General features: G+C 48.2%; 2 protein-coding genes across 3 annotated transcripts in view; one reads left to right on the forward strand and one right to left on the reverse strand.

The window, feature by feature from the left end:
* Positions 1-2,382, reverse strand: part of hid1a (HID1 domain containing a) — a 118,329-nt gene extending 115,947 nt beyond the window's left edge. For both annotated transcript variants that reach the window (XM_080209234.1, XM_080209233.1), the window contains exon 1: positions 2,306-2,382. In XM_080209234.1, the coding sequence (XP_080065360.1) occupies positions 2,306-2,371 (66 nt within the window). In that variant the 5' untranslated portion in view covers positions 2,372-2,382. The remainder of the gene's footprint in view (positions 1-2,305) is intronic.
* A 4,363-nt stretch (positions 2,383-6,745) lies between these two features.
* Positions 6,746-12,112, forward strand: part of cdr2l (cerebellar degeneration-related protein 2-like) — a 31,357-nt gene continuing 25,990 nt past the window's right edge. Inside the window, exon 1 of the mRNA XM_080209132.1 lies at positions 6,746-7,045. Within this exon, the coding sequence (XP_080065258.1) occupies positions 6,964-7,045 (82 nt within the window). The 5' untranslated portion in view covers positions 6,746-6,963. The remainder of the gene's footprint in view (positions 7,046-12,112) is intronic.

The following is a 12,112-nucleotide window of genomic DNA, read 5'->3' on the forward strand; positions in this document are numbered from 1 at the left end:
GTGTTATACAGTGACAGACCCATCCCCACCAGTACTGTACCCCAGTGTTATACAGCAATACACCTGTCCCCACCAGTACTGTACCCCAGTGTTATACAGTGACAGACCCATCCCCACCAGTACTGTACCCCAGTGTTATACAGTGACAGACCCATCCCCACCAGTACTGTACCCCAGTGTTATACAGTGACAGACCCGTCCCCACCAGTACTGTACCCCAGTGTTATACAGCAATACACCTGTCCCCACCAGTACTGTACCCCAGTGTTATACAGTGACAGACCCGTCCCCACCAGTACTGTACCCCAGTGTTATACAGTGACAGACCCGTCCCCACCAGTACTGTACCCCAGTGTTATACAGTGACAGACCCGTCCCCACCAGTACTGTACCCCAGTGTTATACAGCAATACACCTGTCCCCACCAGTACTGTACCCCAGTGTTATACAGTGACAGACCCGTCCCCACCAGTACTGTACCCCAGTGTTATACAGTGACAGACCCGTCCCCACCAGTACTGTACCCCAGTGTTATACAGTGACAGACCTGTCCCCACCAGTACTGTACCCCAGTGTTATACAGTGACAGACCCGTCCCCACCAGTACTGTACCCCAGTGTTATACAGTGACAGACCCGTCCCCACCAGTACTGTACCCCAGTGTTATACAGTGACAGACCCGTCCCCACCAGTACTGTACCCCAGTGTTATACAGTGACAGACCCGTCCCCACCAGTACTGTACCCCAGTGTTATACAGTGACAGACCTGTCCCCACCAGTACTGTACCCCAGTGTTATACAGTGACAGACCCGTCCCCACCAGTACTGTACCCCAGTGTTATACAGTGACAGACCTGTCCCCACCAGTACTGTACCCCAGTGTTATACAGTGACAGACCCGTCCCCACCAGTACTGTACCCCAGTGTTATACAGTGACAGACCCGTCCCCACCAGTACTGTACCCCAGTGTTATACAGTGACAGACCCGTCCCCACCAGTACTGTACCCCAGTGTTATACAGTGACAGACCCGTCCCCACCAGTACTGTACCCCAGTGTTATACAGTGACAGACCCGTCCCCACCAGTACTGTACCCCAGTGTTATACAGTGACAGACCCGTCCCCACCAGTACTGTACCCCAGTGTTATACAGTGACAGACCCGTCCCCACCAGTACTGTACCCCAGTGTTATACAGTGACAGACCCGTCCCCACCAGTACTGTACCCCAGTGTTATACAGTGACAGATCTGTCCCCACCAGTACTGTACCCCAGTGTTATACAGTGACAGACCCGTCCCCACCAGTACTGTACCCCAGTGTTATACAGTGACAGATCTGTCCCCACCAGTACTGTACCCCAGTGTTATACAGTGACAGACCTGTCCCCACCAGTACTGTACCCCAGTGTTATACAGTGACAGACCCATCCCCACCAGTACTGTACCCCAGTGTTATACAGTGACAGACCTGTCCCCACCAGTACTGTACCCCAGTGTTATACAGTGACAGACCCATCCCCACCAGTACTGTACCCCAGTGTTATACAGTGACAGACCCGTCCCCACCAGTACTGTACCCCAGTGTTATACAGTGACAGACCTGTCCCCACCAGTACTGTACCCCAGTGTTATACAGTGACAGACCCGTCCCCACCAGTACTGTACCCCAGTGTTATACAGTGACAGACCCGTCCCCACCAGTACTGTACCCCAGTGTTATACAGTGACAGACCCGTCCCCACCAGTACTGTACCCCAGTGTTATACAGTGACAGACCCGTCCCCACCAGTACTGTACCCCAGTGTTATACAGTGACAGACCCATCCCCACCAGTACTGTACCCCAGTGTTATACAGTGACAGACCCATCCCCACCAGTACTGTACCCCAGTGTTATACAGTGACAGACCCGTCCCCACCAGTACTGTACCCCAGTGTTATACAGTGACAGACCCATCCCCACCAGTACTGTACCCCAGTGTTATACAGTGACAGACCCGTCCCCACCAGTACTGTACCCCAGTGTTATACAGTGACAGACCCGTCCCCACCAGTACTGTACCCCAGTGTTATACAGTGACAGACCTGTACCCACCAGTACTGTACCCCAGTGTTATACAGTGACAGGTCTGTACGGGCAGGGTTCGGGGGTGTTTGAGGGTTTGGGGTGTTTGTTTAGGGGTTTGTTTAGGGGTTTGGGGCGGGGGTTTGGGGCGGGGGTTTGGCGGGGCCTCCCTCTCCCCCCTCTCCCCCCGCGGGCCGGGGCCTGTTTCCCGGGATGAGCCGCGGGGCCTGCGGCCTACCTGTGTCTTGGTGGTGAGCTGGATCACCGCCTTCCTGAAGTGCAGCTTGGAGTCGGTGTTGCCCATCCTGCCGCCGCCGCCGCAGCCGACTGAGAGCCAGGGAGAGAGAAAACAGCCCACACCCACTGGGAGGGACTCAGAGAGAGAGGGAGGAGGGGGGGGGGAGTGAGAGAGAGAAAATAGAGATGGAGAGAGTGTGAGAGAAAACAGAGAGAGAGAGAAAAAAACCAGACAGGGAATGAGAGAAAAAAAGAGGGAAAACAGAGAGAATAACTAAAGAAATTGGGAGAAAACAGAGAGAGTGAGAGAAGAAAGAGAAAAAACAGAGAGATAAAAGAGAGAAATTGGGAGAAAACAGAGAGAGAGAACAGTGGTTAGCCCTGCTGCCTCACAGTAAAAAGTCTGACAACACCAGGTTTTAGTCCAACCTATTTATTTGATAATATACTCACAAGCTTTCGAATCAGTAATCTGTAAACTGTCTGTGCTTTATATGCTCTGTCTGAGGCCAGAACTCTCCATTCACCTGACGAAGGGACTAACCCCGAAAGCTTGTGAGTTTACTATCAAATAAATCGGTTGGACTAAAACCTGGTATTGTCAGACTTTTTACTGTGTTTACGCCAGTCCAACGCCGGCACACCCACATCATGACTACTATCGGCCTCACAGTGCCAGAGACCCGGGTTGGATTCCCAGCTCGGGTCACCGTCTGTGTGGGGTCTGCACGTTCTCCCCGTGTCTGTGTGGGTCCCCGGCACTGTGAGGCAGCAGGCATAACTATAGTGCCACCGCGCCACCCTAGTTAGTCAAACATGATTTACCCTCCATAAAACCATGCTGATCCTGATGGATTGCATTTTGACTTTCCAATGTCCTGTTATTATTTCCTTTATAATGAATTCTAACAATTCCCCGACAACAGATGTTAAATTATTGGCCTATAGTTTCCTACATTTTGCCTGCCTCTCTTTTTGAATAATATTAGCACATTTCCAACCCATTAGATCCATTCCCACATACAGGAAATTTTAGAATACTGTAACCAATGGATCCACTATCTCCAATTTCCTTTAAGACCCTCGGATGTAGGCCATCAGACCCTGAGGACTTGCCTGCTTTCAATCCCAATAGCTTGCTCAGTACTTTATCTCTAGTGATGTTGATAGTCGTCATCTAAATTTCTACCATCGGTAGCCCTTGAAGGATATTCTCCATAATTCTTTGGAAAATGGCACACACTGATAAGACCCCAAAGGCAAGCAAGTATCCCTCATAGAATCCCTTATGTGTATTGATCGTGACATATTTCCTGGACAATGCATCCAATTCTTCTGAAGATAATTGTGGCTCATGTCCAACTTGGAGAACATCTTGCTGCTTGTTAACTTAGCGTGCAAATCTTTGATCCGGGGTATGGGGTACTTTTCGGGTTTGGAGACCCGAATGACTGTCAGTTTCTAGCCCCCCACAAAGATAAACTGATTTGTTGATCTTAAGAACAGGGACTATAGGCAAGGCCCATTCTGCAAATTGCATGGTCCTTATTAGATCTAAACTTTCAAAGCGCCTTGTTCAGTTTCCACCTTCTCCAGCATGGAGAATGGGACTGGACTTGTTCTGAAATACCAGGGTGTAGCGTTGGAGTCAATGTAGATCTGGGCTTGTCCCCTTTTATTTATCCCAGGCCTTCCTGACAAACTCCAGAGTATCTTCTAATAATTAGGTGCAGTCTCCCCATGCCGAGCTTGAAGACCTCCAAGTAGTTCAGTCGGAGCCAATCTCTCCCTATAAAACTTGAGCTTTGACCCATACAACAATGAGTGGAAGATGAGCTGACTGCTGCCTGCAAGTCGCTGGGGCCATTGTGGTGCCTTTTATTTGTAAAGCTAGTCTGGCTTTCGTAACTTCCAAACTCAGGAGCTGGATGCCAGATTGGTCATTCTCGTATGTCTGTTTTGCATTGAATGGCAGGGCCACTAGCCATAACCTTTCTGTTTTCCCTAGACCCAGGGGATGTGCCAGAAGACTGGGGAATTGCAGACATTATGTTCTTGCTCAAAAGAGGTTGTAGGGGTAGCCCAGCGATTACAGACCAGTCAGTTTAACATCAGCGATGGGCAAGCTTTTAGAAACAATTGTTGGGATAGAGTTAGTAATTACATGGAAAAATTAGTAAGAGTTAGCATGGATTTCTAAAGGGCAAATTATGTTTAACAAACTTGCTGGAGTATTTTGAAAAGTAACAGAGAGAGTTGATGAGGGTAATTCTGTTGATGTGGTGCACGTGGACTTTGAAAAAGCATTCAATGCAACATCAGACAACAGATTTGTAGCTCGTGGAATATAAGGGACCTTAGCAATGTGGATACAAAATTGACCAACTAATAGGAAGCAGAGAGTAATGAACAATGGATATCTTTTGGGCTCCCCAAGGTATTGGGATCTTTGCTTTTCCTGATATATGTTAATGATCTAGACCTTGGTGTGCAGGGGACAATTTCAAAGTCTGTGGATGACTTGAAACTTTGAAGCATCGTAAACTGCGAGGAGAACGGTGTAGTATATCAAAAGAACAAAGACAAGTTGGTGGAGAGCAGTTAATAAAGAATATAATATCCTGGGCTTTATTAAAATACAAGAGCAAGGAGGTTGTGCTGAACTTATACAAGACACTAGCTAGACCTCAGCAGAGATATTGTGTACAGTTCTGGGTGCCACACTATAGGAAGGATGTTAACACATTGGAGAGAATGCAGTTGAGGTTTACAAGAATGGTTTGAGAGATGCAAAACTAGAGTTATGAGGATAGATTGGAGAGGTTGGGATTGCCATTGCCATTGCTCCCCGCTCCCCGCTCCCCCCTCCCCCCTCTCTCCCCTCCCCCCTCTCTCCCCTCCCCCCTCATCTTGAGGCTGTGTCCTCTAGTCCTGCTATCCTTTCTAAGCAGGAAGAATCTCACTACCTCTTCTCTATCCATCCCCTTCATTATCTTATACGTCTCTATAAGATCCCCCCCTCATCCTTCTAAACTCCAACGAGTACAGGCCCAGTCTATTTAGTCTCTCTAACAAATTACTACATCTCTCAGCCTCTTCACTGTGTCCAGTTATCAGACAGCTTGCTGTGAATGAGCAGAAGTTTCCTCCAATCAAAGATTGGGAGTGCTGAAGCCATTGTCTCTAAAACTCAGCTCCATTCATCTCCACGGAATCTGGCTCAGCCCGAAGCAGATACTACTCAACCTTGGTGTCATATTGGATTGCTCCCAATGAGTTGCCACCATTGTCCCATTACTAAGACTGCTTATTTCCACCTCACTAACATCTCCCAACTGTGCCCCACCTCAGCTCATCTGTTGCTGGACACCTCCTCCATGCCTCTGGTGGACTTGAATATTCCAATGCATTCCTGGATGTTAATTGTATATGAAATGTGTGAAGTGATGGGCGTTAGCTAGGCCTTCACCTGAACCTCTGTAATTAAAATGGTTGGCTTAGGAGGTGACTGCTTGTAATGTGTAACTCTGTAACAATGAAGTTTGCATCCAGTTCTGGCTCCACCAACTAGCCTTTTGGGAGAAAATGTTGGCTGGTCTCCCAGATTTACCCTCTGTAAACTTGAGGTTATCCAAAAATGCTGTCCATGTCTTTAACTCTCACCAAGTCCTGCTAACCTATTGATTCTCTCTGCAACCACCTCCCCCCACCCCGCCATCCCACCTGCCAGCTCCTTGTAAACCTTAAAATTCTCATCCTTGATTTCAAATCTCTCCATGACCTCGCTTGTCCAAAAACCATAAAATCCAAGGTCAGTGGACCTTTCCAATGTCCGCCTCTCACCTGCTCTGATTCCTGTGGCGGGTGGATGGAGAGGTAAAATTCCAGCCCATGTCTCTGTAATCTCCTCCTGTCCTACAACCCTTCCAGATGTTTGTGCTCCTCTAATTTGGCCTCTTGTTCAACTCCAATTTCAATTGCTCTACCATTTGGTGGCCATGTCATCAGCAGCTACGACCTGAGCTCCCAGAATACTGTCAGCAAACCTCTCTGCCCACTTTCCTCATTTAAGATACTCATTAAGACCCATTTTTTTTTGGACCAAACTTTCAGTAACCTGACACATTTTGTGACTCAATCTCATACTTCGATGCTTTAAAGCCCTTTGGAGCATTTAATTTGGTTGAAATTCCATATAAATGTAAGTGATGGTTATTGTATAAAGTGTGGACTGATTGAAAAGGTGACAACATTATTTTTCTCTCTCTCTCTCATCCAGCACTGGATGGGGTGAGACCTTTGCAATAATGTTCTGTTGAGTGTTGATGAGAGGGTTAAACAATGCTGGAGTTGCAAGTTGTTGCCTAGATGGCAGTGAGGAGCTGGAAGGACAGGATTGCAGTGTCTGGTGAGTTCTTGTTTCCGAGTTGGAAGGGTTTTTTTTTGGACCGTGGAGGATGGAAGTGAGATGCAGCCTTGAGCTGGGAGCTGGTGCCACGTCGCAGGCGGGAGCTACTGAGCGCAGTGAGCGCAGCGCCTGATACCCACAGCAACAAGGCTAGGAGTCCACATCCCCATCACACTCACACACACTGCAACACCCCTCCAGCAAGAGGGGCAACACCTCCCAGCAAAGGACACCGACCCAAACGCCTCCCAATGATCAGTAACAACCACAGCATGGATGACTTCGAGACGGAGGAAGACGAGCCTTGGTATGATCAGCAGGACTTGGAACAAGGTGAGCAGGAGAAGGAGGGAGATGTCAGAGGGATGGTAGAGAGATAGAGAGGATTAGGAAGGACGGAGGTGGGGAATAGAATGGGGAGCTGGTGTGGAAAGATTGGGGCAAATGATTAAAGTGCAGAGGCATCAGCACTGCAATGGAAAGATGTAGTGTGAAATGTAAGGGTGAGGTTAAAGTAAAGATGGATGAAAGGGAAATAAGGGACAAAGAGAGCAAGGGAGAGAGAATTTCAAACTGTCATCAATCTCACCCCCCTTTTTTTGTGTTTGCAAATCGATTCTCAGGCTCTTAAAACAAAAGTGTCTGAAGCTGCCCTGCACATTGAGGTGTTTGTTTGTGGAACTGCACATTGCTAATGTAGTGTGAAATAAAGGAATTAAACATCCAGACAGTAAGATGGAGGACTGCTAGAGAGAAATGGGGAGAAAGGAAGGAGAAATATGAGAGCCGGGGAGAGAGAGACTTGAGTATACAGAGAGAGCAAGTGAGGGAGAGAAAACTGACAAGATGTGCATGCAGGAGATGGGAGTGACACAAGATGGGCACATACCAGGGGAGGAGATCAATTGTACATATTAAAGTGAGGGGGGTTGAGGGGAGACAAGAAATAAAATATCTGGTCAGAGGGGAAGGGAGTGATTTTTCTGCCATTTTGATATCACAGGTGAACAATTCAGATGAGTGAAGCCACACACCACTCCTCCTGCTTAATGTAACGTGCAGAGTTAGCGTTACCTGGGTCCCCTTGCGACAGAATCAGGGGTCACATTAAAGCTATGTGGCAAGCCAGTTGGCAAGAGCGGATGATCGGAACAGAAGTAGACAACTTGCCTCTGCAGCCTGTTCCCACCAGGACCTGAAACCCAATTTCTCACTAGTTAAGTTGCTAGTCTGAACATTTGGTTACAGCTTGACATTGTGTTTAGTTTTTGCATTGGGTGTTAGCTGCTAGTGGGTTAGAACATGAATATTCTAATTAAATCAATGTAAATTCTCCATGGATTTATTTTTTTGCTTTGCTGTGTAAGATGGTTGTTTAGTGAGCAGCCTGTCATTTGGGCAGGCTATGTATGATCTGCCTGACAGCCCAGTCTATATTCTGGTGTCTTGGGGAGAGAATAGAACTCCTCCTGTGTGTGGGAAATCTCACAGTTTGGCTGTTTTTAAATAAAATTCTCTTGTTTATGGACAGTGCCTGTATGTACAGGAACAAATGTGACCCTGATGGTCTGCAGCATTCACCCAGCGCCTGGTTCAATCACATGACAGCAAGCTCTTTAAGTAGATCAAGCATACTTGACCTTCACAATCTAGTTATTCATGTCAGAACAAATTTATACAGAGCGCAGGAGCATTATTTACAATTCAGCAGCTTCTTGACATACAAGGAGCTTTTTCAAGAGTCATGGGATATGTGTTGGAGGGGGGATTCTAACTGAAATATTCATATTGTGTCCACTTAAACTGTGATAGACAGCCAGTTTGACATTTAGTATTTCTCCCAAACTTCAGATGTGTCTGAACCAGGATCTCAGCATTTTTTAAAAATAGGATACTTTACTGGTGGGGACGGGTCTGTCACTGTATAACACTGGGGTACAGTACTGGTGGGGACAGGTCTGTCACTGTATAACACTGGGGTACAGTACTGGTGGGGACAGGTCTGTCACTGTATAACACTGGGGTACAGTACTGGTGGGGACGGGTCTGTCACTGTATAACACTGGGGTACAGTACTGGTGGGGACGGATCTGTCACTGTATAACACTGGGGTACAGTACTGGTGGGGACGGGTCTGTCACTGTATAACACTGGGGTACAGTACTGGTGGGGATGGGTCTGTCATTGTATAACACTGAGGTACAGTACTGGTGGGGACGGGTCTGTCACTGTGTAACACTGGGGTACAGTACTGGTGGGGACGGGTCTGTCACTGTATAACACTGGGGTACAGTCATGGTGGGGACGGGTCTGTCACTGTATAACACTGGGGTACAGTACTGGTGGGGACGGGTCTGTCACTGTATAACACTGGGGTACAGTACTGGTGGGGACGGGTCTGTCACTGTATAACACTGGGGTACAGTACTGGTGGGGACGGGTCTGTCACTGTATAACACTGGGGTACAACACTGGTGGGGACGGGTCTGTCACTGTATAACACTGGGGTACAGTACTGGTGGGGACGGGTCTGTCACTGTATAACACTGGGGTACAGTACTGGTGGGGACGGGTCTGTCACTGTATAACACTGGGGTACAACACTGGTGGGGACGGGTCTGTCACTGTATAACGCTGGGGTACAGTACTGGTGGGGACGGGTCTGTCACTGTATAACACTGGGGTACAGTACTGGTGGGTACGGGTCTGTCACTGTATAACACTGGGGTACAGTACTGGTGGGGACAGGTCTGTCACTGTGTAACACTGGGGTACAGTACTGGTGGGGACGGGTCTGTCACTGTATAACACTGGGGTACAGTACTGGTGGGGACGGGTGTGACACTGTATAATACTGGGATACAGTACTGGTGGGGACAGGTCTGTCACTGTATAACACTGGGGTACAGTACTGGTGAGTGCAGATCTGTCACTGTATAACATTGGATTACAGTACTGGTTACAGTTGGGGCAGCATGGTGGCACAGTGGTTAGCACTGCTGTCTCACAATGCCAGGGACCCAGGTTTGATTTTGAATACTGTACAGTACTGGCATACAGCACTGGTTGGTACAGGTCTGTTATTGTATAACACTGGGGTACAGTACTGTCTGTACAGGTCTGTCACTGTAGAATATGGGTATAGTGCTGGTGGGGACGGGTCTGTCACTATTATACACTGGGGTACAGAACTAATGGATACAAGTCTGTCACTGAGGTACAGTACTGGTGGGGACGGGTCTGTCACTGTATAACACTGGGGTACAGTACTGGTGGGGACAGGTCTGTCACTGTATAACACTGGGGTACAGTACTGGTGGGGACGGGTCTGTCACTGTATAACACTGGGGTACAGTACTGGTGGGGACAGGTCTGTCACTGTATAACACTGGGGTACAGTACTGGTGGGGACAGGTCTGTCACTGTATAACACTGGGGTACAGTACTGGTGAGGATGGGTCTGTCACTGTATAACACTGGGGTACAGTACTGGTGGGGATGGGTCTGTCACTGTATAACACTGGGGTACAGTACTGGTGGGGGCAGGTCTGTCACTGTATAACACTGGGGTACAGTACTGGTGAGGATGGGTCTGTCGCTGTATAACACTGGGGTACAGTACTGGTGGGGACGGGTCTGTCGCTGTATAACACTGGGGTACAGTACTGGTGAGGATGGGTCTGTCACTGTATAACACTGGGGTACAGTACTGGTGGGGACGGGTCTGTCACTGTACAACACTGGGGTACAGTACTGGTGGGGACGGGTCTGTCACTGTATAACACTGGGGTACAGTACTGGTGGGGACAGGTCTGTCACTGTATAACACTGGGGTACAGTACTGGTGAGGATGGGTCTGTCACTGTATAACACTGGGGTACAGTACTGGTGGGGATGGGTCTGTCACTGTATAACACTGGGGTACAGTACTGGTGGGGGCAGGTCTGTCACTGTATAACACTGGGGTACAGTACTGGTGAGGATGGGTCTGTCGCTGTATAACACTGGGGTACAGTACTGGTGGGGACGGGTCTGTCGCTGTATAACACTGGGGTACAGTACTGGTGAGGATGGGTCTGTCACTGTATAACACTGGGGTACAGTACTGGTGGGGACGGGTCTGTCACTGTACAACACTGGGGTACAGTAGTGGTGGGTACAGGTCTGTCACTGTATAACACTAGGGTACAGTACTGGTGGTACAGGTCTATCACTGTATAACACTGGGGTACAGTACTGGTGGGGACAGGTCTGTCACTGTATAACACTAGGGTACAGTACTGGTGGTACAGGTCTGTCACTGTATAACACTGGGGTACAGTACTGGTGGGGACAGGTCTGTCACTGTATAACACTGGGATACAGTACTGGTGGGGACAGGTCTGTCACTGTATAACACTGGGGTACAGTAGTGGTGGGTACAGGTCTGTCACTGTATAACACTGGGGTACAGTACTGGTGGGGACAGGTCTGTCACTGTATAACACTGGGGTACAGTAGTGCTGGGTACAGGTCTGTCACTGTATAACACTAGGGTACAGTACTGGTGGTACAGGTCTATCACTGTATAACACTGGGGTACAGTACTGGTGGGGACAGGTCTTTCACTGTATAACACTGGGGACAGTACTGGTGGGGACAGGTCTGTCACTGTATAACACTGGGGTACAGTACTGGTGGGTACAAGTCTGTTACTGCATTATAAAAGCAAAGGATTGAGGGTGCAGGCAATGTGAAATAAAAACAGAAAATATCGGTTAAACTCAACGGTCTGGGTCACTTTGCAAAGCATCATCACTCCGTCACCAGACAGGACCCAGACTTTCCTGTCTCTTGCCACTTTAACACCACCCTGCTCTCATGTCACTTACCTGTCTTTGGCCTGATGCAGTATTTCAGTGAAATGTATCACAAACTGGAGGAACTGCTTCTCATCTACTGATTAGGCACTTTACAGCCTTCCGGACTCTACACTGAGTTCAACAGCTTCAGATCATGAACTCTCCCTCTTCCCACAGAGCTAGTCTGTACCTTGTTTATATGTTTTGCTTTCAGAAAGCACTGACCTTCATTCTGTTATTGTCACATTCTGCTATCTGACCTTAATGCTGCTATTAGCACCTTCCTTAGTCTTGAACACTACCATTAAAGTCCCCTTTGTCTTGTGTCTGTGATGCCCACCCCAGTCCAATGCCAGCATCTCCACATCATGTCCTTCGACCAGTTAACCCCAAAGATATCAGCTGAGCTGTGTGCGGGGTTAGGACATGGAAACTGTTGCAAAAAGTTAGCAATTAATAGTCTCTATCTGGTGATTTTTAATTCCCACTGGACGTTGATATCATGTAACAGGAAAAAGGAATGAATCCTTTAATGATATCACTTTCACCTCTGAATCAT

The sequence above is a fragment of the Carcharhinus amblyrhynchos genome, chromosome 21, assembly GCF_965287045.1.
Source record: "Carcharhinus amblyrhynchos chromosome 21, sCarAmb.v2.hapA, whole genome shotgun sequence".
Taxonomy (NCBI): Eukaryota; Metazoa; Chordata; class Chondrichthyes; order Carcharhiniformes; family Carcharhinidae; genus Carcharhinus; species Carcharhinus amblyrhynchos.